The following is a 24,458-nucleotide window of genomic DNA, read 5'->3' as shown; positions in this document are numbered from 1 at the left end:
AACCCAATCCCATAATCTCAGAGAGCTGTTGTCTTCCTGTGTGAATTTTATGTCATACCAAAATGGTCTCTGCCATTCCAGGCCCCCAACAAGAGTGGCCCATCCCTGTCACATGCCCTTGAGGCACTCGGAGAGGTGAAAATCGCCAACTTCAGCCAGGCACAACTGCAGAATCAGAGCTTTGTCAGCAAGTGGTTCCAGGGGAAACTTCGTCCATTCTTGGCTGCTCCATCCCGCAACTTCCTGGTCTGTCTCAGCTCCAGGAACTTCAGCTGCCAGACCTACCGAATTGTGTAAGTACCTTGCGCCACTGTGGAAAAAAGATGGCAGAGGAGCCTGCAGTTGTCAAATAGATTAGATCTCAAGGGTCATCTTTCACATTTCAGCATCCAGGCTCTCAGCAGCCAAATGGCATCCATGGACAGAGAAACACAGCGAGCAGTCTTCACTCACTTCATCTATCCATTCCTCGCAAGGAATGACTCATCAGGTAAAACCAGAGACTCTGGGCTCAACTCCGTAAACTCTTGATACCATGTGGCGGTGATATCCTGCCAACGTCTTTGCTTGTGTCTTCATTTCAGATCCTGGCTGTGTCTCAAACATCAGTGGTAGCAGGGAGTGGCTACAGACAAACTTTGGCAACTTCTCTGGTTTTGCAACCCTGCAGGATTTGCAAACCCTCAATCCAAACTTCTCCAGTGTAAGTGGCTGGTGTGATTGTAGTATTAGTGGCCCTCATTGAAAGGTCCACCTACGGTTTTGTGCTTACTGTCTTTGTTTCCTTTTGTAGGCAGATGCGTTGTCACTGCTTACCCCTACCCAGGTGGCACAGCTGACACTGAGCTCAGGGGCCTTGAATGACACAGACCTGATCGAAGTTGTGTTTGTGCGACTGGAGCAGGGTAACGCTCTGGAAAATGTGGATGAGTTCCTGAGGCAACTGACAGCAAATGGAGAGGTGGGCCACTCCTCCACTTTGGGAAAAAGGAAAATCCTGGGTTTTGAACTGAGCATAGTCAGCCGTGTACTCAGATATCTATGTACATGTCTCTCCATCAATTGTGGGGGACTCGAAGCAGGTTAAATGTTACTTTTCATCCTATTAGCATTTTTAATAGGCTGCTAGGAAAGAGTTGGTCTACTGGAAAGGTATCGATTGTGTCGAGTTCAAATCCTCTCATGTCGTGCTTTTGCAGGTCCCTGATATCCAGCCCGTTGTGAGAGATCTTGTAATGAATCGGACCTTCACCATCATCAGTCCCCATTTCCCGGGCTTTGAAAGACAAGACTGGTTTGCTTGGTTCCGAGTAATACTGATTCCTGTCCTCCCAAGTTTCAATCCAGTGATGCTCAAGAGCGCAACCTCAAACATCAACTGCACAAACTACCATGTCGTGTGAGTTGCATCGCACAGACGGACGACATTGCATGGCTCAGGTGTACAAAATGTGATTGAGGAACCGCTCATGAGTGTGTCTATTCACCATTTGCAGTGTGAGAGGGTTGGCCGAGGCTTCCCCTGCGACACCGTTGCGCAGGCAACGAGGGATCGCGGAAGTTCTGCTGGACTTCCTGAGGAGATCTGCCGACGTCATCAACACACCAGGTATGGCTGACAGAGTAGACTGTGCCACACAGCTGCTTATTTGGGCTTGCCCATTGACTTCAGACCATGGCAAAGTAAGCTTAAATTGCTTAAAATGCTTGCTACTTTGTAGACATGCTAATGTCCATTTATATGTCTTAGCTTGCAGGCAGGGAATCCGCAGTGACGAAGAATGGATCGAAACCAACCTGGGGCCGTTTTCCGAACACGCAACCTACTCTGACCTGACATTCTTCAACATCTCTGGGGTAAATCATACGTTATGCTCACAGTCTTCCTTTCAAGCACAGCGCAATGTCCGTAACCTTTTCACGTCTGCTCGTAGGTGTAGATTTACCATTGTGAAAGAGAAAAAATGATTCATACTTTGTTCTTGTCATCAGGTGGCAGTTTTGGACTCCCTCTCACCAAATCAGAAAGCTGAGCTGATCCTGGATCCAGACAGTAGCGCTTTGGACAATGAGACCATTGTGAGGGATGTGTTCAGCAGCTTGACAGAGTCCCCTGATGAAGAGCAGCTCGATCAGTTTTTCGAGACTTTTGCAGGGCTCGCTATGCAGGTGAATGCTTAACTGTGGGATTGCTGGTCATGTTTTCCCATCAACTGGGTTGATATAAAGGCCATGTAAAGCTTCCCCCGGGGCTGAAGGACATTTGGAATAAGCCTCTTAGGGGGCCCAAATTGGGCCGACCTGTAATGATGAATTTCCAATATTCTCCTGGAATGACTTGATCCCTGGGATGTGTTGATTCCTACTGCTGATGCTCCGAAGCACAAAGATGTGCCACCAAGCTTAAACTCATTTCTGCCATGATCACCATAAAGGTAGCATGCCCTTCTGAAGTAAACCACAAATCATTTCGTTTACAGAGAAACATCACCATCATCCAAAATCCAGCCGTAAGAGACACCATCCTGAACCTGACCTTGACAGCTCTTGCTCCTGAATTCGACGACTTTGAGCCAAGAGACTTCCGGCGGTGGTTCCAGGTCAATCTGGTTGTTGTGATGGCCAGCTTCCGTCCTGGCAGTTTGGTTGTGATCCCCAGTAACATCAGCTGTAGATCCTACAATGCCATGTAAGAGATGATAATTTTGAAGTCCACAGACGCACACGGCGAGGCTGCATAACAGAACTGCCACTCCAGACAGACCGCAATAACATGTGTTGTCTTCCCTCAGATTCACTGGTCTTCAGCAAAGTTTGGAATCCCTGCCACCGCATCTCTCACAGGGTGTGAGATCAAGCATCGAGTCACTAACGGAGACATTCAGACGTACGTGGCAAACTGCACTCTTGACACATTTGTTCTGGAAAGCCAGTATCCACTACTCTAAAAATAGCTCTATTAACGCCATGGTTTCAATTTAATTTTCTCTCAAACAGGCTGCCCAAGGCCAGGATCTTTCTTGGTAAGTTGACTGTTATGGGTGTTTTTTGTTGGATGGCGCACTTATCAATCACAATGCAGGAGACACAAGTTAGGCATGGCAAAGTTGTTAAGGGGGCTGCGATAGGTTTGCGTAACCTTGTCTAATTTGTCACGAGACTTACAGTTGTGTTTTGCCTTTCTCCAGTGCAAAGAAACAGCGGTTGATGGTAAGTCAAAAGAAAATGGAGACGTCTGAAATTGGTCCAACAATTCTCAAACTTAAGCTACAACGTCTGAAACATTCATTTCTTTTTGTCTTTTGGCAGAGTACCGTGTCTGTGGTGGAGTCGACAGGTAGGCGCATCACTTTTTTGTTCAGAGTTGGGATAGGCAAAGGCGCTTTGAGCCATCCAACAGAGACAACAACAGCTTTCTTGTTAATGTTTCCTTCAGCTCACGACTTGAACAGTTCCTGTCTTCCGGCAATGCCTCTGGAGCCCTGTGCAATTTTACCATCACTGAGCACGCCTGTTCCTCGGTAAGCTTTGTTTCGTCTACGTTGAGAGTGTCCGTGAACCATTTGGCTCCTACTCCGGTATCTTGAGTTGATTTGCCTTAGACACACAGAAACCTCACTTTTTTCCCCCCGTATCATTTTGTTTTTCCAAGGCTGCCCGTCTCACACCCAGCAATGTGGTCACAGTGATGAAATGCTCTCTGGGGAGCCAAAGGACATATCCGGTAGAGGTCTGGAAGCTTTTCTTCCAAAGAGCAGCTTCTTTGCTAGACCGGGCTCTTCTGGAACATTCCACCATGGTAAACCCAATCCCATAATCTCAGAGAGCTGTTGTCTTCCTGTGTGAATTTTATGTCATACCAAAATGGTCTCTGCCATTCCAGGCCCCCAACAAGAGTGGCCCATCCCTGTCACATGCCCTTGAGGCACTCGGAGAGGTGAAAATCGCCAACTTCAGCCAGGCACAACTGCAGAATCAGAGCTTTGTCAGCAAGTGGTTCCAGGGGAAACTTCGTCCATTCTTGGCTGCTCCATCCCGCAACTTCCTGGTCTGTCTCAGCTCCAGGAACTTCAGCTGCCAGACCTACCGAATTGTGTAAGTACCTTGCGCCACTGTGGAAAAAAGATGGCAGAGGAGCCTGCAGTTGTCAAATAGATTAGATCTCAAGGGTCATCTTTCACATTTCAGCATCCAGGCTCTCAGCAGCCAAATGGCATCCATGGACAGAGAAACACAGCGAGCAGTCTTCACTCACTTCATCTATCCATTCCTCGCAAGGAATGACTCATCAGGTAAAACCAGAGACTCTGGGCTCAACTCCGTAAACTCTTGATACCATGTGGCGGTGATATCCTGCCAACGTCTTTGCTTGTGTCTTCATTTCAGATCCTGGCTGTGTCTCAAACATCAGTGGTAGCAGGGAGTGGCTACAGACAAACTTTGGCAACTTCTCTGGTTTTGCAACCCTGCAGGATTTGCAAACCCTCAATCCAAACTTCTCCAGTGTAAGTGGCTGGTGTGATTGTAGTATTAGTGGCCCTCATTGAAAGGTCCACCTACGGTTTTGTGCTTACTGTCTTTGTTTCCTTTTGTAGGCAGATGCGTTGTCACTGCTTACCCCTACCCAGGTGGCACAGCTGACACTGAGCTCAGGGGCCTTGAATGACACAGACCTGATCGAAGTTGTGTTTGTGCGACTGGAGCAGGGTAACGCTCTGGAAAATGTGGATGAGTTCCTGAGGCAACTGACAGCAAATGGAGAGGTGGGCCACTCCTCCACTTTGGGAAAAAGGAAAATCCTGGGTTTTGAACTGAGCATAGTCAGCCGTGTACTCAGATATCTATGTACATGTCTCTCCATCAATTGTGGGGGACTCGAAGCAGGTTAAATGTTACTTTTCATCCTATTAGCATTTTTAATAGGCTGCTAGGAAAGAGTTGGTCTACTGGAAAGGTATCGATTGTGTCGAGTTCAAATCCTCTCATGTCGTGCTTTTGCAGGTCCCTGATATCCAGCCCGTTGTGAGAGATCTTGTAATGAATCGGACCTTCACCATCATCAGTCCCCATTTCCCGGGCTTTGAAAGACAAGACTGGTTTGCTTGGTTCCGAGTAATACTGATTCCTGTCCTCCCAAGTTTCAATCCAGTGATGCTCAAGAGCGCAACCTCAAACATCAACTGCACAAACTACCATGTCGTGTGAGTTGCATCGCACAGACGGACGACATTGCATGGCTCAGGTGTACAAAATGTGATTGAGGAACCGCTCATGAGTGTGTCTATTCACCATTTGCAGTGTGAGAGGGTTGGCCGAGGCTTCCCCTGCGACACCGTTGCGCAGGCAACGAGGGATCGCGGAAGTTCTGCTGGACTTCCTGAGGAGATCTGCCGACGTCATCAACACACCAGGTATGGCTGACAGAGTAGACTGTGCCACACAGCTGCTTATTTGGGCTTGCCCATTGACTTCAGACCATGGCAAAGTAAGCTTAAATTGCTTAAAATGCTTGCTACTTTGTAGACATGCTAATGTCCATTTATATGTCTTAGCTTGCAGGCAGGGAATCCGCAGTGACGAAGAATGGATCGAAACCAACCTGGGGCCGTTTTCCGAACACGCAACCTACTCTGACCTGACATTCTTCAACATCTCTGGGGTAAATCATACGTTATGCTCACAGTCTTCCTTTCAAGCACAGCGCAATGTCCGTAACCTTTTCACGTCTGCTCGTAGGTGTAGATTTACCATTGTGAAAGAGAAAAAATGATTCATACTTTGTTCTTGTCATCAGGTGGCAGTTTTGGACTCCCTCTCACCAAATCAGAAAGCTGAGCTGATCCTGGATCCAGACAGTAGCGCTTTGGACAATGAGACCATTGTGAGGGATGTGTTCAGCAGCTTGACAGAGTCCCCTGATGAAGAGCAGCTCGATCAGTTTTTCGAGACTTTTGCAGGGCTCGCTATGCAGGTGAATGCTTAACTGTGGGATTGCTGGTCATGTTTTCCCATCAACTGGGTTGATATAAAGGCCATGTAAAGCTTCCCCCGGGGCTGAAGGACATTTGGAATAAGCCTCTTAGGGGGCCCAAATTGGGCCGACCTGTAATGATGAATTTCCAATATTCTCCTGGAATGACTTGATCCCTGGGATGTGTTGATTCCTACTGCTGATGCTCCGAAGCACAAAGATGTGCCACCAAGCTTAAACTCATTTCTGCCATGATCACCATAAAGGTAGCATGCCCTTCTGAAGTAAACCACAAATCATTTCGTTTACAGAGAAACATCACCATCATCCAAAATCCAGCCGTAAGAGACACCATCCTGAACCTGACCTTGACAGCTCTTGCTCCTGAATTCGACGACTTTGAGCCAAGAGACTTCCGGCGGTGGTTCCAGGTCAATCTGGTTGTTGTGATGGCCAGCTTCCGTCCTGGCAGTTTGGTTGTGATCCCCAGTAACATCAGCTGTAGATCCTACAATGCCATGTAAGAGATGATAATTTTGAAGTCCACAGACGCACACGGCGAGGCTGCATAACAGAACTGCCACTCCAGACAGACCGCAATAACATGTGTTGTCTTCCCTCAGATTCACTGGTCTTCAGCAAAGTTTGGAATCCCTGCCACCGCATCTCTCACAGGGTGTGAGATCAAGCATCGAGTCACTAACGGAGACATTCAGACGTACGTGGCAAACTGCACTCTTGACACATTTGTTCTGGAAAGCCAGTATCCACTACTCTAAAAATAGCTCTATTAACGCCATGGTTTCAATTTAATTTTCTCTCAAACAGGCTGCCCAAGGCCAGGATCTTTCTTGGTAAGTTGACTGTTATGGGTGTTTTTTGTTGGATGGCGCACTTATCAATCACAATGCAGGAGACACAAGTTAGGCATGGCAAAGTTGTTAAGGGGGCTGCGATAGGTTTGCGTAACCTTGTCTAATTTGTCACGAGACTTACAGTTGTGTTTTGCCTTTCTCCAGTGCAAAGAAACAGCGGTTGATGGTAAGTCAAAAGAAAATGGAGACGTCTGAAATTGGTCCAACAATTCTCAAACTTAAGCTACAACGTCTGAAACATTCATTTCTTTTTGTCTTTTGGCAGAGTACCGTGTCTGTGGTGGAGTCGACAGGTAGGCGCATCACTTTTTTGTTCAGAGTTGGGATAGGCAAAGGCGCTTTGAGCCATCCAACAGAGACAACAACAGCTTTCTTGTTAATGTTTCCTTCAGCTCACGACTTGAACAGTTCCTGTCTTCCGGCAATGCCTCTGGAGCCCTGTGCAATTTTACCATCACTGAGCACGCCTGTTCCTCGGTAAGCTTTGTTTCGTCTACGTTGAGAGTGTCCGTGAACCATTTGGCTCCTACTCCGGTATCTTGAGTTGATTTGCCTTAGACACACAGAAACCTCACTTTTTTCCCCCCGTATCATTTTGTTTTTCCAAGGCTGCCCGTCTCACACCCAGCAATGTGGTCACAGTGATGAAATGCTCTCTGGGGAGCCAAAGGACATATCCTGTAGAGGTCTGGAAGCTTTTCTTCCAAAGAGCAGCTTCTTTGCTAGACCGGGCTCTTCTGGAACATTCCACCATGGTAAACCCAATCCCATAATCTCAGAGAGCTGTTGTCTTCCTGTGTGAATTTTATGTCATACCAAAATGGTCTCTGCCATTCCAGGCCCCCAACAAGAGTGGCCCATCCCTGTCACATGCCCTTGAGGCACTCGGAGAGGTGAAAATCGCCAACTTCAGCCAGGCACAACTGCAGAATCAGAGCTTTGTCAGCAAGTGGTTCCAGGGGAAACTTTGTCCATTCTTGGCTGCTCCATCCCGCAACTTCCTGGTCTGTCTCAGCTCCAGGAACTTCAGCTGCCAGACCTACCGAATTGTGTAAGTACCTTGCGCCACTGTGGAAAAAAGATGGCAGAGGAGCCTGCAGTTGTCAAATAGATTAGATCTCAAGGGTCATCTTTCACATTTCAGCATCCAGGCTCTCAGCAGCCAAATGGCATCCATGGACAGAGAAACACAGCGAGCAGTCTTCACTCACTTCATCTATCCATTCCTCGCAAGGAATGACTCATCAGGTAAAACCAGAGACTCGGGGCTCAACTCCGTAAACTCTTGATACCATGTGGCGGTGATATCCTGCCAACGTCTTTGCTTGTGTCTTCATTTCAGATCCTGGCTGTGTCTCAAACATCAGTGGTAGCAGGGAGTGGCTACAGACAAACTTTGGCAACTTCTCTGGTTTTGCAACCCTGCAGGATTTGCAAACCCTCAATCCAAACTTCTCCAGTGTAAGTGGCTGGTGTGATTGTAGTATTAGTGGCCCTCATTGAAAGGTCCACCTACGGTTTTGTGCTTACTGTCTTTGTTTCCTTTTGTAGGCAGATGCGTTGTCACTGCTTACCCCTACCCAGGTGGCACAGCTGACACTGAGCTCAGGGGCCTTGAATGACACAGACCTGATCGAAGTTGTGTTTGTGCGACTGGAGCAGGGTAACGCTCTGGAAAATGTGGATGAGTTCCTGAGGCAACTGACAGCAAATGGAGAGGTGGGCCACTCCTCCACTTTGGGAAAAAGGAAAATCCTGGGTTTTGAACTGAGCATAGTCAGCCGTGTACTCAGATATCTATGTACATGTCTCTCCATCAATTGTGGGGGACTCGAAGCAGGTTAAATGTTACTTTTCATCCTATTAGCATTTTTAATAGGCTGCTAGGAAAGAGTTGGTCTACTGGAAAGGTATCGATTGTGTCGAGTTCAAATCCTCTCATGTCGTGCTTTTGCAGGTCCCTGATATCCAGCCCGTTGTGAGAGATCTTGTAATGAATCGGACCTTCACCATCATCAGTCCCCATTTCCCGGGCTTTGAAAGACAAGACTGGTTTGCTTGGTTCCGAGTAATACTGATTCCTGTCCTCCCAAGTTTCAATCCAGTGATGCTCAAGAGCGCAACCTCAAACATCAACTGCACAAACTACCATGTCGTGTGAGTTGCATCGCACAGACGGACGACATTGCATGGCTCAGGTGTACAAAATGTGATTGAGGAACCGCTCATGAGTGTGTCTATTCACCATTTGCAGTGTGAGAGGGTTGGCCGAGGCTTCCCCTGCGACACCGTTGCGCAGGCAACGAGGGATCGCGGAAGTTCTGCTGGACTTCCTGAGGAGATCTGCCGACGTCATCAACACACCAGGTATGGCTGACAGAGTAGACTGTGCCACACAGCTGCTTATTTGGGCTTGCCCATTGACTTCAGACCATGGCAAAGTAAGCTTAAATTGCTTAAAATGCTTGCTACTTTGTAGACATGCTAATGTCCATTTATATGTCTTAGCTTGCAGGCAGGGAATCCGCAGTGACGAAGAATGGATCGAAACCAACCTGGGGCCGTTTTCCGAACACGCAACCTACTCTGACCTGACATTCTTCAACATCTCTGGGGTAAATCATACGTTATGCTCACAGTCTTCCTTTCAAGCACAGCGCAATGTCCGTAACCTTTTCACGTCTGCTCGTAGGTGTAGATTTACCATTGTGAAAGAGAAAAAATGATTCATACTTTGTTCTTGTCATCAGGTGGCAGTTTTGGACTCCCTCTCACCAAATCAGAAAGCTGAGCTGATCCTGGATCCAGACAGTAGCGCTTTGGACAATGAGACCATTGTGAGGGATGTGTTCAGCAGCTTGACAGAGTCCCCTGATGAAGAGCAGCTCGATCAGTTTTTCGAGACTTTTGCAGGGCTCGCTATGCAGGTGAATGCTTAACTGTGGGATTGCTGGTCATGTTTTCCCATCAACTGGGTTGATATAAAGGCCATGTAAAGCTTCCCCCGGGGCTGAAGGACATTTGGAATAAGCCTCTTAGGGGGCCCAAATTGGGCCGACCTGTAATGATGAATTTCCAATATTCTCCTGGAATGACTTGATCCCTGGGATGTGTTGATTCCTACTGCTGATGCTCCGAAGCACAAAGATGTGCCACCAAGCTTAAACTCATTTCTGCCATGATCACCATAAAGGTAGCATGCCCTTCTGAAGTAAACCACAAATCATTTCGTTTACAGAGAAACATCACCATCATCCAAAATCCAGCCGTAAGAGACACCATCCTGAACCTGACCTTGACAGCTCTTGCTCCTGAATTCGACGACTTTGAGCCAAGAGACTTCCGGCGGTGGTTCCAGGTCAATCTGGTTGTTGTGATGGCCAGCTTCCGTCCTGGCAGTTTGGTTGTGATCCCCAGTAACATCAGCTGTAGATCCTACAATGCCGTGTAAGAGATGATAATTTTGAAGTCCACAGACGCACACGGCGAGGCTGCATAACAGAACTGCCACTCCAGACAGACCGCAATAACATGTGTTGTCTTCCCTCAGATTCACTGGTCTTCAGCAAAGTTTGGAATCCCTGCCACCGCATCTCTCACAGGGTGTGAGATCAAGCATCGAGTCACTAACGGAGACATTCAGACGTACGTGGCAAACTGCACTCTTGACACATTTGTTCTGGAAAGCCAGTATCCACTACTCTAAAAATAGCTCTATTAACGCCATGGTTTCAATTTAATTTTCTCTCAAACAGGCTGCCCAAGGCCAGGATCTTTCTTGGTAAGTTGACTGTTATGGGTGTTTTTTGTTGGATGGCGCACTTATCAATCACAATGCAGGAGACACAAGTTAGGCATGGCAAAGTTGTTAAGGGGGCTGCGATAAGTTTGCGTAACCTTGTCTAATTTGTCACGAGACTTACAGTTGTGTTTTGCCTTTCTCCAGTGCAAAGAAACAGCGGTTGATGGTAAGTCAAAAGAAAATGGAGACGTCTGAAATTGGTCCAACAATTCTCAAACTTAAGCTACAACGTCTGAAACATTCATTTCTTTTTGTCTTTTGGCAGAGTACCGTGTCTGTGGTGGAGTCGACAGGTAGGCGCATCACTTTTTTGTTCAGAGTTGGGATAGGCAAAGGCGCTTTGAGCCATCCAACAGAGACAACAACAGCTTTCTTGTTAATGTTTCCTTCAGCTCACGACTTGAACAGTTCCTGTCTTCCGGCAATGCCTCTGGAGCCCTGTGCAATTTTACCATCACTGAGCACGCCTGTTCCTCGGTAAGCTTTGTTTCGTCTACGTTGAGAGTGTCCGTGAACCATTTGGCTCCTACTCCGGTATCTTGAGTTGATTTGCCTTAGACACACAGAAACCTCACTTTTTTCCCCCCGTATCATTTTGTTTTTCCAAGGCTGCCCGTCTCACACCCAGCAATGTGGTCACAGTGATGAAATGCTCTCTGGGGAGCCAAAGGACATATCCGGTAGAGGTCTGGAAGCTTTTCTTCCAAAGAGCAGCTTCTGTGCTAGACCGGGCTCTTCTGGAACATTCCACCATGGTAAACCCAATCCCATAATCTCAGAGAGCTGTTGTCTTCCTGTGTGAATTTTATGTCATACCAAAATGGTCTCTGCCATTCCAGGCCCCCAACAAGAGTGGCCCATCCCTGTCACATGCCCTTGAGGCACTCGGAGAGGTGAAAATCGCCAACTTCAGCCAGGCACAACTGCAGAATCAGAGCTTTGTCAGCAAGTGGTTCCAGGGGAAACTTCGTCCATTCTTGGCTGCTCCATCCCGCAACTTCCTGGTCTGTCTCAGCTCCAGGAACTTCAGCTGCCAGACCTACCGAATTGTGTAAGTAACGACGTGATACCTTGCGCCACTGTGGAAAAAAGATGGCAGAGGAGCCTGCAGTTGTCAAATAGATTAGATCTCAAGGGTCATCTTTCACATTTCAGCATCCAGGCTCTCAGCAGCCAAATGGCATCCATGGACAGAGAAACACAGCGAGCAGTCTTCACTCACTTCATCTATCCATTCCTCGCAAGGAATGACTCATCAGGTAAAACCAGAGACTCGGGGCTCAACTCCGTAAACTCTTGATACCATGTGGCGGTGATATCCTGCCAACGTCTTTGCTTGTGTCTTCATTTCAGATCCTGGCTGTGTCTCAAACATCAGTGGTAGCAGGGAGTGGCTACAGACAAACTTTGGCAACTTCTCTGGTTTTGCAACCCTGCAGGATTTGCAAACCCTCAATCCAAACTTCTCCAGTGTAAGTGGCTGGTGTGATTGTAGTATTAGTGGCCCTCATTGAAAGGTCCACCTACGGTTTTGTGCTTACTGTCTTTGTTTCCTTTTGTAGGCAGATGCGTTGTCACTGCTTACCCCTACCCAGGTGGCACAGCTGACACTGAGCTCAGGGGCCTTGAATGACACAGACCTGATCGAAGTTGTGTTTGTGCGACTGGAGCAGGGTAACGCTCTGGAAAATGTGGATGAGTTCCTGAGGCAACTGACAGCAAATGGAGAGGTGGGCCACTCCTCCACTTTGGGAAAAAGGAAAATCCTGGGTTTTGAACTGAGCATAGTCAGCCGTGTACTCAGATATCTATGTACATGTCTCTCCATCAATTGTGGGGGACTCGAAGCAGGTTAAATGTTACTTTTCATCCTATTAGCATTTTTAATAGGCTGCTAGGAAAGAGTTGGTCTACTGGAAAGGTATCGATTGTGTCGAGTTCAAATCCTCTCATGTCATGCTTTTGCAGGTCCCTGATATCCAGCCCGTTGTGAGAGATCTTGTAATGAATCGGACCTTCACCATCATCAGTCCCCATTTCCCGGGCTTTGAAAGACAAGACTGGTTTGCTTGGTTCCGAGTAATACTGATTCCTGTCCTCCCAAGTTTCAATCCAGTGATGCTCAAGAGCGCAACCTCAAACATCAACTGCACAAACTACCATGTCGTGTGAGTTGCATCGCACAGACGGACGACATTGCATGGCTCAGGTGTACAAAATGTGATTGAGGAACCGCTCATGAGTGTGTCTATTCACCATTTGCAGTGTGAGAGGGTTGGCCGAGGCTTCCCCTGCGACACCGTTGCGCAGGCAACGAGGGATCGCGGAAGTTCTGCTGGACTTCCTGAGGAGATCTGCCGACGTCATCAACACACCAGGTATGGCTGACAGAGTAGACTGTGCCACACAGCTGCTTATTTGGGCTTGCCCATTGACTTCAGACCATGGCAAAGTAAGCTTAAATTGCTTAAAATGCTTGCTACTTTGTAGACATGCTAATGTCCATTTATATGTCTTAGCTTGCAGGCAGGGAATCCGCAGTGACGAAGAATGGATCGAAACCAACCTGGGGCCGTTTTCCGAACACGCAACCTACTCTGACCTGACATTCTTCAACATCTCTGGGGTAAATCATACGTTATGCTCACAGTCTTCCTTTCAAGCACAGCGCAATGTCCGTAACCTTTTCACGTCTGCTCGTAGGTGTAGATTTACCATTGTGAAAGAGAAAAAATGATTCATACTTTGTTCTTGTCATCAGGTGGCAGTTTTGGACTCCCTCTCACCAAATCAGAAAGCTGAGCTGATCCTGGATCCAGACAGTAGCGCTTTGGACAATGAGACCATTGTGAGGGATGTGTTCAGCAGCTTGACAGAGTCCCCTGATGAAGAGCAGCTCGATCAGTTTTTCGAGACTTTTGCAGGGCTCGCTATGCAGGTGAATGCTTAACTGTGGGATTGCTGGTCATGTTTTCCCATCAACTGGGTTGATATAAAGGCCATGTAAAGCTTCCCCCGGGGCTGAAGGACATTTGGAATAAGCCTCTTAGGGGGCCCAAATTGGGCCGACCTGTAATGATGAATTTCCAATATTCTCCTGGAATGACTTGATCCCTGGGATGTGTTGATTCCTACTGCTGATGCTCCGAAGCACAAAGATGTGCCACCAAGCTTAAACTCATTTCTGCCATGATCACCATAAAGGTAGCATGCCCTTCTGAAGTAAACCACAAATCATTTCGTTTACAGAGAAACATCACCATCATCCAAAATCCAGCCGTAAGAGACACCATCCTGAACCTGACCTTGACAGCTCTTGCTCCTGAATTCGACGACTTTGAGCCAAGAGACTTCCGGCGGTGGTTCCAGGTCAATCTGGTTGTTGTGATGGCCAGCTTCCGTCCTGGCAGTTTGGTTGTGATCCCCAGTAACATCAGCTGTAGATCCTACAATGCCATGTAAGAGATGATAATTTTGAAGTCCACAGACGCACACGGCGAGGCTGCATAACAGAACTGCCACTCCAGACAGACCGCAATAACATGTGTTGTCTTCCCTCAGATTCACTGGTCTTCAGCAAAGTTTGGAATCCCTGCCACCGCATCTCTCACAGGGTGTGAGATCAAGCATCGAGTCACTAACGGAGACATTCAGACGTACGTGGCAAACTGCACTCTTGACACATTTGTTCTGGAAAGCCAGTATCCACTACTCTAAAAATAGCTCTATTAACGCCATGGTTTCAATTTAATTTTCTCTCAAACAGGCTGCCCAAGGCCAGGATCTTTCTTGGTAAGTTGACTGTTATGGGTGTTTTTTGTTGGATGGCGCACTTATCAATCACAATGCAGGAGACACAAGTTAGGCATGGCAAAGTTGTTAAGGGGGCTGCGATAAGTTTGCGTAACCTTGTCTAATTTGTCACGAGACTTACAGTTGTGTTTTGCCTTTCTCCAGTGCAAAGAAACAGCGGTTGATGGTAAGTCAAAAGAAAATGGAGACGTCTGAAATTGGTCCAACAATTCTCAAACTTAAGCTACAACGTCTGAAACATTCATTTCTTTTTGTCTTTTGGCAGAGTACCGTGTCTGTGGTGGAGTCGACAGGTAGGTGCATCACTTTTTTGTTCAGAGTTGGGATAGGCAAAGGCGCTTTGAGCCATCCAACAGAGACAACAACAGCTTTCTTGTTAATGTTTCCTTCAGCTCACGACTTGAACAGTTCCTGTCTTCCGGCAATGCCTCTGGAGCCCTGTGCAATTTTACCATCACTGAGCACGCCTGTTCCTCGGTAAGCTTTGTTTCGTCTACGTTGAGAGTGTCCGTGAACCATTTGGCTCCTACTCCGGTATCTTGAGTTGATTTGCCTTAGACACACAGAAACCTCACTTTTTTCCCCCCGTATCATTTTGTTTTTCCAAGGCTGCCCGTCTCACACCCAGCAATGTGGTCACAGTGATGAAATGCTCTCTGGGGAGCCAAAGGACATATCCGGTAGAGGTCTGGAAGCTTTTCTTCCAAAGAGCAGCTTCTGTGCTAGACCGGGCTCTTCTGGAACATTCCACCATGGTAAACCCAATCCCATAATCTCAGAGAGCTGTTGTCTTCCTGTGTGAATTTTATGTCATACCAAAATGGTCTCTGCCATTCCAGGCCCCCAACAAGAGTGGCCCATCCCTGTCACATGCCCTTGAGGCACTCGGAGAGGTGAAAATCGCCAACTTCAGCCAGGCACAACTGCAGAATCAGAGCTTTGTCAGCAAGTGGTTCCAGGGGAAACTTCGTCCATTCTTGGCTGCTCCATCCCGCAACTTCCTGGTCTGTCTCAGCTCCAGGAACTTCAGCTGCCAGACCTACCGAATTGTGTAAGTAACGACGTGATACCTTGCGCCACTGTGGAAAAAAGATGGCAGAGGTGCCTGCAGTTGTCAAATAGATTAGATCTCAAGGGTCATCTTTCACATTTCAGCATCCAGGCTCTCAGCAGCCAAATGGCATCCATGGACAGAGAAACACAGCGAGCAGTCTTCACTCACTTCATCTATCCATTCCTCGCAAGGAATGACTCATCAGGTAAAACCAGAGACTCGGGGCTCAACTCCGTAAACTCTTGATACCATGTGGCGGTGATATCCTGCCAACGTCTTTGCTTGTGTCTTCATTTCAGATCCTGGCTGTGTCTCAAACATCAGTGGTAGCAGGGAGTGGCTACAGACAAACTTTGGCAACTTCTCTGGTTTTGCAACCCTGCAGGATTTGCAAACCCTCAATCCAAACTTCTCCAGTGTAAGTGGCTGGTGTGATTGTAGTATTAGTGGCCCTCATTGAAAGGTCCACCTACGGTTTTGTGCTTACTGTCTTTGTTTCCTTTTGTAGGCAGATGCGTTGTCACTGCTTACCCCTACCCAGGTGGCACAGCTGACACTGAGCTCAGGGGCCTTGAATGACACAGACCTGATCGAAGTTGTGTTTGTGCGACTGGAGCAGGGTAACGCTCTGGAAAATGTGGATGAGTTCCTGAGGCAACTGACAGCAAATGGAGAGGTGGGCCACTCCTCCACTTTGGGAAAAAGGAAAATCCTGGGTTTTGAACTGAGCATAGTCAGCCGTGTACTCAGATATCTATGTACATGTCTCTCCATCAATTGTGGGGGACTCGAAGCAGGTTAAATGTTACTTTTCATCCTATTAGCATTTTTAATAGGCTGCTAGGAAAGAGTTGGTCTACTGGAAAGGTATCGATTGTGTCGAGTTCAAATCCTCTCATGTCGTGCTTTTGCAGGTCCCTGATATCCAGCCCGTTGTGAGAGATCTTGTAATGAATCGGACCTTCACCATCATCAGTCCCCATTTCCCGGGCTTTGAAAGACAAGACTGGTTTGCTTGGTTCCGAGTAATACTGATTCCTGTCCTCCCAAGTTTCAATCCAGTGATGCTCAAGAGCGCAACCTCAAACATCAACTGCACAAACTACCATGTCGTGTGAGTTGCATCGCACAGACGGACGACATTGCATGGCTCAGGTGTACAAAATGTGATTGAGGAACCGCTCATGAGTGTGTCTATTCACCATTTGCAGTGTGAGAGGGTTGGCCGAGGCTTCCCCTGCGACACCGTTGCGCAGGCAACGAGGGATCGCGGAAGTTCTGCTGGACTTCCTGAGGAGATCTGCCGACGTCATCAACACACCAGGTATGGCTGACAGAGTAGACTGTGCCACACAGCTGCTTATTTGGGCTTGCCCATTGACTTCAGACCATGGCAAAGTATGCTTAAATTGCTTAAAATGCTTGCTACTTTGTAGACATGCTAATGTCCATTTATATGTCTTAGCTTGCAGGCAGGGAATCCGCAGTGACGAAGAATGGATCGAAACCAACCTGGGGCCGTTTTCCGAACACGCAACCTACTCTGACCTGACATTCTTCAACATCTCTGGGGTAAATCATACGTTATGCTCACAGTCTTCCTTTCAAGCACAGCGCAATGTCCGTAACCTTTTCACGTCTGCTCGTAGGTGTAGATTTACCATTGTGAAAGAGAAAAAATGATTCATACTTTGTTCTTGTCATCAGGTGGCAGTTTTGGACTCCCTCTCACCAAATCAGAAAGCTGAGCTGATCCTGGATCCAGACAGTAGCGCTTTGGACAATGAGACCATTGTGAGGGATGTGTTCAGCAGCTTGACAGAGTCCCCTGATGAAGAGCAGCTCGATCAGTTTTTCGAGACTTTTGCAGGGCTCGCTATGCAGGTGAATGCTTAACTGTGGGATTGCTGGTCATGTTTTCCCATCAACTGGGTTGATATAAAGGCCATGTAAAGCTTCCCCCGGGGCTGAAGGACATTTGGAATAAGCCTCTTAGGGGGCCCAAATTGGGCCGACCTGTAATGATGAATTTCCAATATTCTCCTGGAATGACTTGATCCCTGGGATGTGTTGATTCCTACTGCTGATGCTCCGAAGCACAAAGATGTGCCACCAAGCTTAAACTCATTTCTGCCATGATCACCATAAAGGTAGCATGCCCTTCTGAAGTAAACCACAAATCATTTCGTTTACAGAGAAACATCACCATCATCCAAAATCCAGCCGTAAGAGACACCATCCTGAACCTGACCTTGACAGCTCTTGCTCCTGAATTCGACGACTTTGAGCCAAGAGACTTCCGGCGGTGGTTCCAGGTCAATCTGGTTGTTGTGATGGCCAGCTTCCGTCCTGGCAGTTTGGTTGTGATCCCCAGTAACATCAGCTGTAGATCCTACAATGCCATGTAAGAGATGATAATTTTGAAGTCCACAGACGCACACGGCGAGGCTGCATAACAGAACTGCCACTCCAGACAGACCGCAATAACATGTGTTGTCTTCCCTCAGATTCACTGGTCTTCAGCAAAGTTTGGAATCCCTGCCACCGCATCTCTCACAGGGTGTGAGATCAAGCATCGAGTCACTAACGGAGACATTCAGACGTACGTGGCAAACTGCACTCTTGACACATTTGTTCTGGAAAGCCAGTATCCACTACTCTAAAAATAGCTCTATTAACGCCATGGTTTCAATTTAATTTTCTCTCAAACAGGCTGCCCAAGGCCAGGATCTTTCTTGGTAAGTTGACTGTTATGGGTGTTTTTTGTTGGATGGCGCACTTATCAATCACAATGCAGGAGACACAAGTTAGGCATGGCAAAGTTGTTAAGGGGGCTGCGATAGGTTTGCGTAACCTTGTCTAATTTGTCACGAGACTTACAGTTGTGTTTTGCCTTTCTCCAGTGCAAAGAAACAGCGGTTGATGGTAAGTCAAAAGAAAATGGAGACGTCTGAAATTGGTCCAACAATTCTCAAACTTAAGCTACAACGTCTGAAACATTCATTTCTTTTTGTCTTTTGGCAGAGTACCGTGTCTGTGGTGGAGTCGACAGGTAGGCGCATCACTTTTTTGTTCAGAGTTGGGATAGGCAAAGGCGCTTTGAGCCATCCAACAGAGACAACAACAGCTTTCTTGTTAATGTTTCCTTCAGCTCACGACTTGAACAGTTCCTGTCTTCCGGCAATGCCTCTGGAGCCCTGTGCAATTTTACCATCACTGAGCACGCCTGTTCCTCGGTAAGCTTTGTTTCGTCTACGTTGAGAGTGTCCGTGAACCATTTGGCTCCTACTCCGGTATCTTGAGTTGATTTGCCTTAGACACACAGAAACCTCACTTTTTTCCCCCCGTATCATTTTGTTTTTCCAAGGCTGCCCGTCTCACACCCAGCAATGTGGTCACAGTGATGAAATGCTCTCTGGGGAGCCAAAGGACATATCCGGTAGAGGTCTGGAAGCTTTTCTTCCAAAGAGCAGCTTCTTTGCTAGACCGGGCTCTTCTGGAACATTCCACCATGGTAAACCCAATCCCATAATCTCAGAGAGCTGTTGTCTTCCTGTGTGAATTTTATGTCATACCAAAATGGTCTCTGCCATTCCAGGCCCCCAACAAGAGTGGCCCATCCCTGTCACATGCCCTTGAGGCACTCGGAGAGGTGAAAATCGCCAACTTCAGCCAGGCACAACTGCAGAATCAGAGCTTTGTCAGCAAGTGGTTCCAGGGGAAACTTCGTCCATTCTTGGCTGCTCCATCCCGCAACTTCCTGGTCTGTCTCAGCTCCAGGAACTTCAGCTGCCAGACCTACCGAATTGTGTAAGTACCTTGCGCCACTGTGGAAAAAAGATGGCAGAGGAGCCTGCAGTTGTCAAATAGATTAGATCTCAAGGGTCATCTTTCACATTTCAGCATCCAGGCTCTCAGCAGCCAAATGGCATCCATGGACAGAGAAACACAGCGAGCAGTCTTCACTCACTTCATCTATCCATTCCTCGCAAGGAATGACTCATCAGGTAAAACCAGAGACTCGGGGCTCAACTCCGTAAACTCTTGATACCATGTGGCGGTGATATCCTGCCAACGTCTTTGCTTGTGTCTTCATTTCAGATCCTGGCTGTGTCTCAAACATCAGTGGTAGCAGGGAGTGGCTACAGACAAACTTTGGCAACTTCTCTGGTTTTGCAACCCTGCAGGATTTGCAAACCCTCAATCCAAACTTCTCCAGTGTAAGTGGCTGGTGTGATTGTAGTATTAGTGGCCCTCATTGAAAGGTCCACCTACGGTTTTGTGCTTACTGTCTTTGTTTCCTTTTGTAGGCAGATGCGTTGTCACTGCTTACCCCTACCCAGGTGGCACAGCTGACACTGAGCTCAGGGGCCTTGAATGACACAGACCTGATCGAAGTTGTGTTTGTGCGACTGGAGCAGGGTAACGCTCTGGAAAATGTGGATGAGTTCCTGAGGCAACTGACAGCAAATGGAGAGGTGGGCCACTCCTCCACTTTGGGAAAAAGGAAAATCCTGGGTTTTGAACTGAGCATAGTCAGCCGTGTACTCAGATATCTATGTACATGTCTCTCCATCAATTGTGGGGGACTCGAAGCAGGTTAAATGTTACTTTTCATCCTATTAGCATTTTTAATAGGCTGCTAGGAAAGAGTTGGTCTACTGGAAAGGTATCGATTGTGTCGAGTTCAAATCCTCTCATGTCGTGCTTTTGCAGGTCCCTGATATCCAGCCCGTTGTGAGAGATCTTGTAATGAATCGGACCTTCACCATCATCAGTCCCCATTTCCCGGGCTTTGAAAGACAAGACTGGTTTGCTTGGTTCCGAGTAATACTGATTCCTGTCCTCCCAAGTTTCAATCCAGTGATGCTCAAGAGCGCAACCTCAAACATCAACTGCACAAACTACCATGTCGTGTGAGTTGCATCGCACAGACGGACGACATTGCATGGCTCAGGTGTACAAAATGTGATTGAGGAACCGCTCATGAGTGTGTCTATTCACCATTTGCAGTGTGAGAGGGTTGGCCGAGGCTTCCCCTGCGACACCGTTGCGCAGGCAACGAGGGATCGCGGAAGTTCTGCTGGACTTCCTGAGGAGATCTGCCGACGTCATCAACACACCAGGTATGGCTGACAGAGTAGACTGTGCCACACAGCTGCTTATTTGGGCTTGCCCATTGACTTCAGACCATGGCAAAGTAAGCTTAAATTGCTTAAAATGCTTGCTACTTTGTAGACATGCTAATGTCCATTTATATGTCTTAGCTTGCAGGCAGGGAATCCGCAGTGACGAAGAATGGATCGAAACCAACCTGGGGCCGTTTTCCGAACACGCAACCTACTCTGACCTGACATTCTTCAACATCTCTGGGGTAAATCATACGTTATGCTCACAGTCTTCCTTTCAAGCACAGCGCAATGTCCGTAACCTTTTCACGTCTGCTCGTAGGTGTAGATTTACCATTGTGAAAGAGAAAAAATGATTCATACTTTGTTCTTGTCATCAGGTGGCAGTTTTGGACTCCCTCTCACCAAATCAGAAAGCTGAGCTGATCCTGGATCCAGACAGTAGCGCTTTGGACAATGAGACCATTGTGAGGGATGTGTTCAGCAGCTTGACAGAGTCCCCTGATGAAGAGCAGCTCGATCAGTTTTTCGAGACTTTTGCAGGGCTCGCTATGCAGGTGAATGCTTAACTGTGGGATTGCTGGTCATGTTTTCCCATCAACTGGGTTGATATAAAGGCCATGTAAAGCTTCCCCCGGGGCTGAAGGACATTTGGAATAAGCCTCTTAGGGGGCCCAAATTGGGCCGACCTGTAATGATGAATTTCCAATATTCTCCTGGAATGACTTGATCCCTGGGATGTGTTGATTCCTACTGCTGATGCTCCGAAGCACAAAGATGTGCCACCAAGCTTAAACTCATTTCTGCCATGATCACCATAAAGGTAGCATGCCCTTCTGAAGTAAACCACAAATCATTTCGTTTACAGAGAAACATCACCATCATCCAAAATCCAGCCGTAAGAGACACCATCCTGAACCTGACCTTGACAGCTCTTGCTCCTGAATTCGACGACTTTGAGCCAAGAGACTTCCGGCGGTGGTTCCAGGTCAATCTGGTTGTTGTGATGGCCAGCTTCCGTCCTGGCAGTTTGGTTGTGATCCCCAGTAACATCAGCTGTAGATCCTACAATGCCATGTAAGAGATGATAATTTTGAAGTCCACAGACGCACACGGCGAGGCTGCATAACAGAACTGCCACTCCAGACAGACCGCAATAACATGTGTTGTCTTCCCTCAGATTCACTGGTCTTCAGCAAAGTTTGGAATCCCTGCCACCGCATCTCTCACAGGGTGTGAGATCAAGCATCGAGTCACTAACGGAGACATTCAGACGTACGTGGCAAACTGCACTCTTGACACATTTGTTCTGGAAAGCCAGTATCCACTACTCTAAAAATAGCTCTATTAACGCCATGGTTTCAATTTAATTTTCTCTCAAACAGGCTGCCCAAGGCCAGGATCTTTCTTGGTAAGTTGACTGTTATGGGTGTTTTTTGTTGGATGGCGCACTTATCAATCACAATGCAGGAGACACAAGTTAGGCATGGCAAAGTTGTTAAGGGGGCTGCGATAGGTTTGCGTAACCTTGTCTAATTTGTCACGAGACTTACAGTTGTGTTTTGCCTTTCTCCAGTGCAAAGAAACAGCGGTTGATGGTAAGTCAAAAGAAAATGGAGACGTCTGAAATTGGTCCAACAATTCTCAAACTTAAGCTACAACGTCTGAAACATTCATTTCTTTTTGTCTTTTGGCAGAGTACCGTGTCTGTGGTGGAGTCGACAGGTAGGCGCATCACTTTTTTGTTCAGAGTTGGGATAGGCAAAGGCGCTTTGAGCCATCCAACAGAGACAACAACAGCTTTCTTGTTAATGTTTCCTTCAGCTCACGACTTGAACAGTTCCTGTCTTCCGGCAATGCCTCTGGAGCCCTGTGCAATTTTACCATCACTGAGCACGCCTGTTCCTCGGTAAGCTTTGTTTCGTCTACGTTGAGAGTGTCCGTGAACCATTTGGCTCCTACTCCGGTATCTTGAGTTGATTTGCCTTAGACACACAGAAACCTCACTTTTTTCCCCCCGTATCATTTTGTTTTTCCAAGGCTGCCCGTCTCACACCCAGCAATGTGGTCACAGTGATGAAATGCTCTCTGGGGAGCCAAAGGACATATCCTGTAGAGGTCTGGAAGCTTTTCTTCCAAAGAGCAGCTTCTTTGCTAGACCGGGCTCTTCTGGAACATTCCACCATGGTAAACCCAATCCCATAATCTCAGAGAGCTGTTGTCTTCCTGTGTGAATTTTATGTCATACCAAAATGGTCTCTGCCATTCCAGGCCCCCAACAAGAGTGGCCCATCCCTGTCACATGCCCTTGAGGCACTCGGAGAGGTGAAAATCGCCAACTTCAGCCAGGCACAACTGCAGAATCAGAGCTTTGTCAGCAAGTGGTTCCAGGGGAAACTTCGTCCATTCTTGGCTGCTCCATCCCGCAACTTCCTGGTCTGTCTCAGCTCCAGGAACTTCAGCTGCCAGACCTACCGAATTGTGTAAGTACCTTGCGCCACTGTGGAAAAAAGATGGCAGAGGAGCCTGCAGTTGTCAAATAGATTAGATCTCAAGGGTCATCTTTCACATTTCAGCATCCAGGCTCTCAGCAGCCAAATGGCATCCATGGACAGAGAAACACAGCGAGCAGTCTTCACTCACTTCATCTATCCATTCCTCGCAAGGAATGACTCATCAGGTAAAACCAGAGACTCGGGGCTCAACTCCGTAAACTCTTGATACCATGTGGCGGTGATATCCTGCCAACGTCTTTGCTTGTGTCTTCATTTCAGATCCTGGCTGTGTCTCAAACATCAGTGGTAGCAGGGAGTGGCTACAGACAAACTTTGGCAACTTCTCTGGTTTTGCAACCCTGCAGGATTTGCAAACCCTCAATCCAAACTTCTCCAGTGTAAGTGGCTGGTGTGATTGTAGTATTAGTGGCCCTCATTGAAAGGTCCACCTACGGTTTTGTGCTTACTGTCTTTGTTTCCTTTTGTAGGCAGATGCGTTGTCACTGCTTACCCCTACCCAGGTGGCACAGCTGACACTGAGCTCAGGGGCCTTGAATGACACAGACCTGATCGAAGTTGTGTTTGTGCGACTGGAGCAGGGTAACGCTCTGGAAAATGTGGATGAGTTCCTGAGGCAACTGACAGCAAATGGAGAGGTGGGCCACTCCTCCACTTTGGGAAAAAGGAAAATCCTGGGTTTTGAACTGAGCATAGTCAGCCGTGTACTCAGATATCTATGTACATGTCTCTCCATCAATTGTGGGGGACTCGAAGCAGGTTAAATGTTACTTTTCATCCTATTAGCATTTTTAATAGGCTGCTAGGAAAGAGTTGGTCTACTGGAAAGGTATCGATTGTGTCGAGTTCAAATCCTCTCATGTCGTGCTTTTGCAGGTCCCTGATATCCAGCCCGTTGTGAGAGATCTTGTAATGAATCGGACCTTCACCATCATCAGTCCCCATTTCCCGGGCTTTGAAAGACAAGACTGGTTTGCTTGGTTCCGAGTAATACTGATTCCTGTCCTCCCAAGTTTCAATCCAGTGATGCTCAAGAGCGCAACCTCAAACATCAACTGCACAAACTACCATGTCGTGTGAGTTGCATCGCACAGACGGACGACATTGCATGGCTCAGGTGTACAAAATGTGATTGAGGAACCGCTCATGAGTGTGTCTATTCACCATTTGCAGTGTGAGAGGGTTGGCCGAGGCTTCCCCTGCGACACCGTTGCGCAGGCAACGAGGGATCGCGGAAGTTCTGCTGGACTTCCTGAGGAGATCTGCCGACGTCATCAACACACCAGGTATGGCTGACAGAG

General features: G+C 47.6%; 1 protein-coding gene across 1 annotated transcript in view; it reads left to right on the top strand.

The window, feature by feature from the left end:
- Positions 1-24,458, top strand: part of LOC139665621 (uncharacterized) — a 57,402-nt gene that overhangs the window by 31,227 nt on the left and 1,717 nt on the right. The window contains exons 110-193 of the mRNA XM_071544702.1: positions 82-293; positions 387-490; positions 585-703; positions 794-961; positions 1,200-1,399; positions 1,497-1,609; positions 1,751-1,857; positions 1,993-2,169; positions 2,481-2,689; positions 2,793-2,887; positions 3,310-3,337; positions 3,437-3,521; positions 3,653-3,799; positions 3,884-4,095; positions 4,189-4,292; positions 4,387-4,505; positions 4,596-4,763; positions 5,002-5,201; positions 5,299-5,411; positions 5,553-5,659; positions 5,795-5,971; positions 6,283-6,491; positions 6,595-6,689; positions 7,112-7,139; positions 7,239-7,323; positions 7,455-7,601; positions 7,686-7,897; positions 7,991-8,094; positions 8,189-8,307; positions 8,398-8,565; positions 8,804-9,003; positions 9,101-9,213; positions 9,355-9,461; positions 9,597-9,773; positions 10,085-10,293; positions 10,397-10,491; positions 10,914-10,941; positions 11,041-11,125; positions 11,257-11,403; positions 11,488-11,699; positions 11,804-11,907; positions 12,002-12,120; positions 12,211-12,378; positions 12,617-12,816; positions 12,914-13,026; positions 13,168-13,274; positions 13,410-13,586; positions 13,898-14,106; positions 14,210-14,304; positions 14,727-14,754; positions 14,854-14,938; positions 15,070-15,216; positions 15,301-15,512; positions 15,617-15,720; positions 15,815-15,933; positions 16,024-16,191; positions 16,430-16,629; positions 16,727-16,839; positions 16,981-17,087; positions 17,223-17,399; positions 17,711-17,919; positions 18,023-18,117; positions 18,540-18,567; positions 18,667-18,751; positions 18,883-19,029; positions 19,114-19,325; positions 19,419-19,522; positions 19,617-19,735; positions 19,826-19,993; positions 20,232-20,431; positions 20,529-20,641; positions 20,783-20,889; positions 21,025-21,201; positions 21,513-21,721; positions 21,825-21,919; positions 22,342-22,369; positions 22,469-22,553; positions 22,685-22,831; positions 22,916-23,127; positions 23,221-23,324; positions 23,419-23,537; positions 23,628-23,795; positions 24,034-24,233; positions 24,331-24,443. Coding sequence (XP_071400803.1) covers positions 82-293; positions 387-490; positions 585-703; positions 794-961; positions 1,200-1,399; positions 1,497-1,609; positions 1,751-1,857; positions 1,993-2,169; positions 2,481-2,689; positions 2,793-2,887; positions 3,310-3,337; positions 3,437-3,521; positions 3,653-3,799; positions 3,884-4,095; positions 4,189-4,292; positions 4,387-4,505; positions 4,596-4,763; positions 5,002-5,201; positions 5,299-5,411; positions 5,553-5,659; positions 5,795-5,971; positions 6,283-6,491; positions 6,595-6,689; positions 7,112-7,139; positions 7,239-7,323; positions 7,455-7,601; positions 7,686-7,897; positions 7,991-8,094; positions 8,189-8,307; positions 8,398-8,565; positions 8,804-9,003; positions 9,101-9,213; positions 9,355-9,461; positions 9,597-9,773; positions 10,085-10,293; positions 10,397-10,491; positions 10,914-10,941; positions 11,041-11,125; positions 11,257-11,403; positions 11,488-11,699; positions 11,804-11,907; positions 12,002-12,120; positions 12,211-12,378; positions 12,617-12,816; positions 12,914-13,026; positions 13,168-13,274; positions 13,410-13,586; positions 13,898-14,106; positions 14,210-14,304; positions 14,727-14,754; positions 14,854-14,938; positions 15,070-15,216; positions 15,301-15,512; positions 15,617-15,720; positions 15,815-15,933; positions 16,024-16,191; positions 16,430-16,629; positions 16,727-16,839; positions 16,981-17,087; positions 17,223-17,399; positions 17,711-17,919; positions 18,023-18,117; positions 18,540-18,567; positions 18,667-18,751; positions 18,883-19,029; positions 19,114-19,325; positions 19,419-19,522; positions 19,617-19,735; positions 19,826-19,993; positions 20,232-20,431; positions 20,529-20,641; positions 20,783-20,889; positions 21,025-21,201; positions 21,513-21,721; positions 21,825-21,919; positions 22,342-22,369; positions 22,469-22,553; positions 22,685-22,831; positions 22,916-23,127; positions 23,221-23,324; positions 23,419-23,537; positions 23,628-23,795; positions 24,034-24,233; positions 24,331-24,443 — 11,500 coding nt within the window. The remainder of the gene's footprint in view (positions 1-81; positions 294-386; positions 491-584; positions 704-793; positions 962-1,199; positions 1,400-1,496; positions 1,610-1,750; positions 1,858-1,992; positions 2,170-2,480; positions 2,690-2,792; positions 2,888-3,309; positions 3,338-3,436; positions 3,522-3,652; positions 3,800-3,883; positions 4,096-4,188; positions 4,293-4,386; positions 4,506-4,595; positions 4,764-5,001; positions 5,202-5,298; positions 5,412-5,552; positions 5,660-5,794; positions 5,972-6,282; positions 6,492-6,594; positions 6,690-7,111; positions 7,140-7,238; positions 7,324-7,454; positions 7,602-7,685; positions 7,898-7,990; positions 8,095-8,188; positions 8,308-8,397; positions 8,566-8,803; positions 9,004-9,100; positions 9,214-9,354; positions 9,462-9,596; positions 9,774-10,084; positions 10,294-10,396; positions 10,492-10,913; positions 10,942-11,040; positions 11,126-11,256; positions 11,404-11,487; positions 11,700-11,803; positions 11,908-12,001; positions 12,121-12,210; positions 12,379-12,616; positions 12,817-12,913; positions 13,027-13,167; positions 13,275-13,409; positions 13,587-13,897; positions 14,107-14,209; positions 14,305-14,726; positions 14,755-14,853; positions 14,939-15,069; positions 15,217-15,300; positions 15,513-15,616; positions 15,721-15,814; positions 15,934-16,023; positions 16,192-16,429; positions 16,630-16,726; positions 16,840-16,980; positions 17,088-17,222; positions 17,400-17,710; positions 17,920-18,022; positions 18,118-18,539; positions 18,568-18,666; positions 18,752-18,882; positions 19,030-19,113; positions 19,326-19,418; positions 19,523-19,616; positions 19,736-19,825; positions 19,994-20,231; positions 20,432-20,528; positions 20,642-20,782; positions 20,890-21,024; positions 21,202-21,512; positions 21,722-21,824; positions 21,920-22,341; positions 22,370-22,468; positions 22,554-22,684; positions 22,832-22,915; positions 23,128-23,220; positions 23,325-23,418; positions 23,538-23,627; positions 23,796-24,033; positions 24,234-24,330; positions 24,444-24,458) is intronic.

The sequence above is a fragment of the Centroberyx affinis genome, unplaced genomic scaffold, assembly GCF_046629955.1.
Source record: "Centroberyx affinis isolate AG114_WGS23_722 - 3 ecotype Tasmania unplaced genomic scaffold, CSIRO-AGI_Caff_v1 ptg004638l_1, whole genome shotgun sequence".
Classification (NCBI taxonomy): Eukaryota; Metazoa; Chordata; class Actinopteri; order Beryciformes; family Berycidae; genus Centroberyx; species Centroberyx affinis.
Note: the sequence above shows the minus strand (reverse complement) of the source record. Positions and strands in the feature narration are given on the sequence as shown.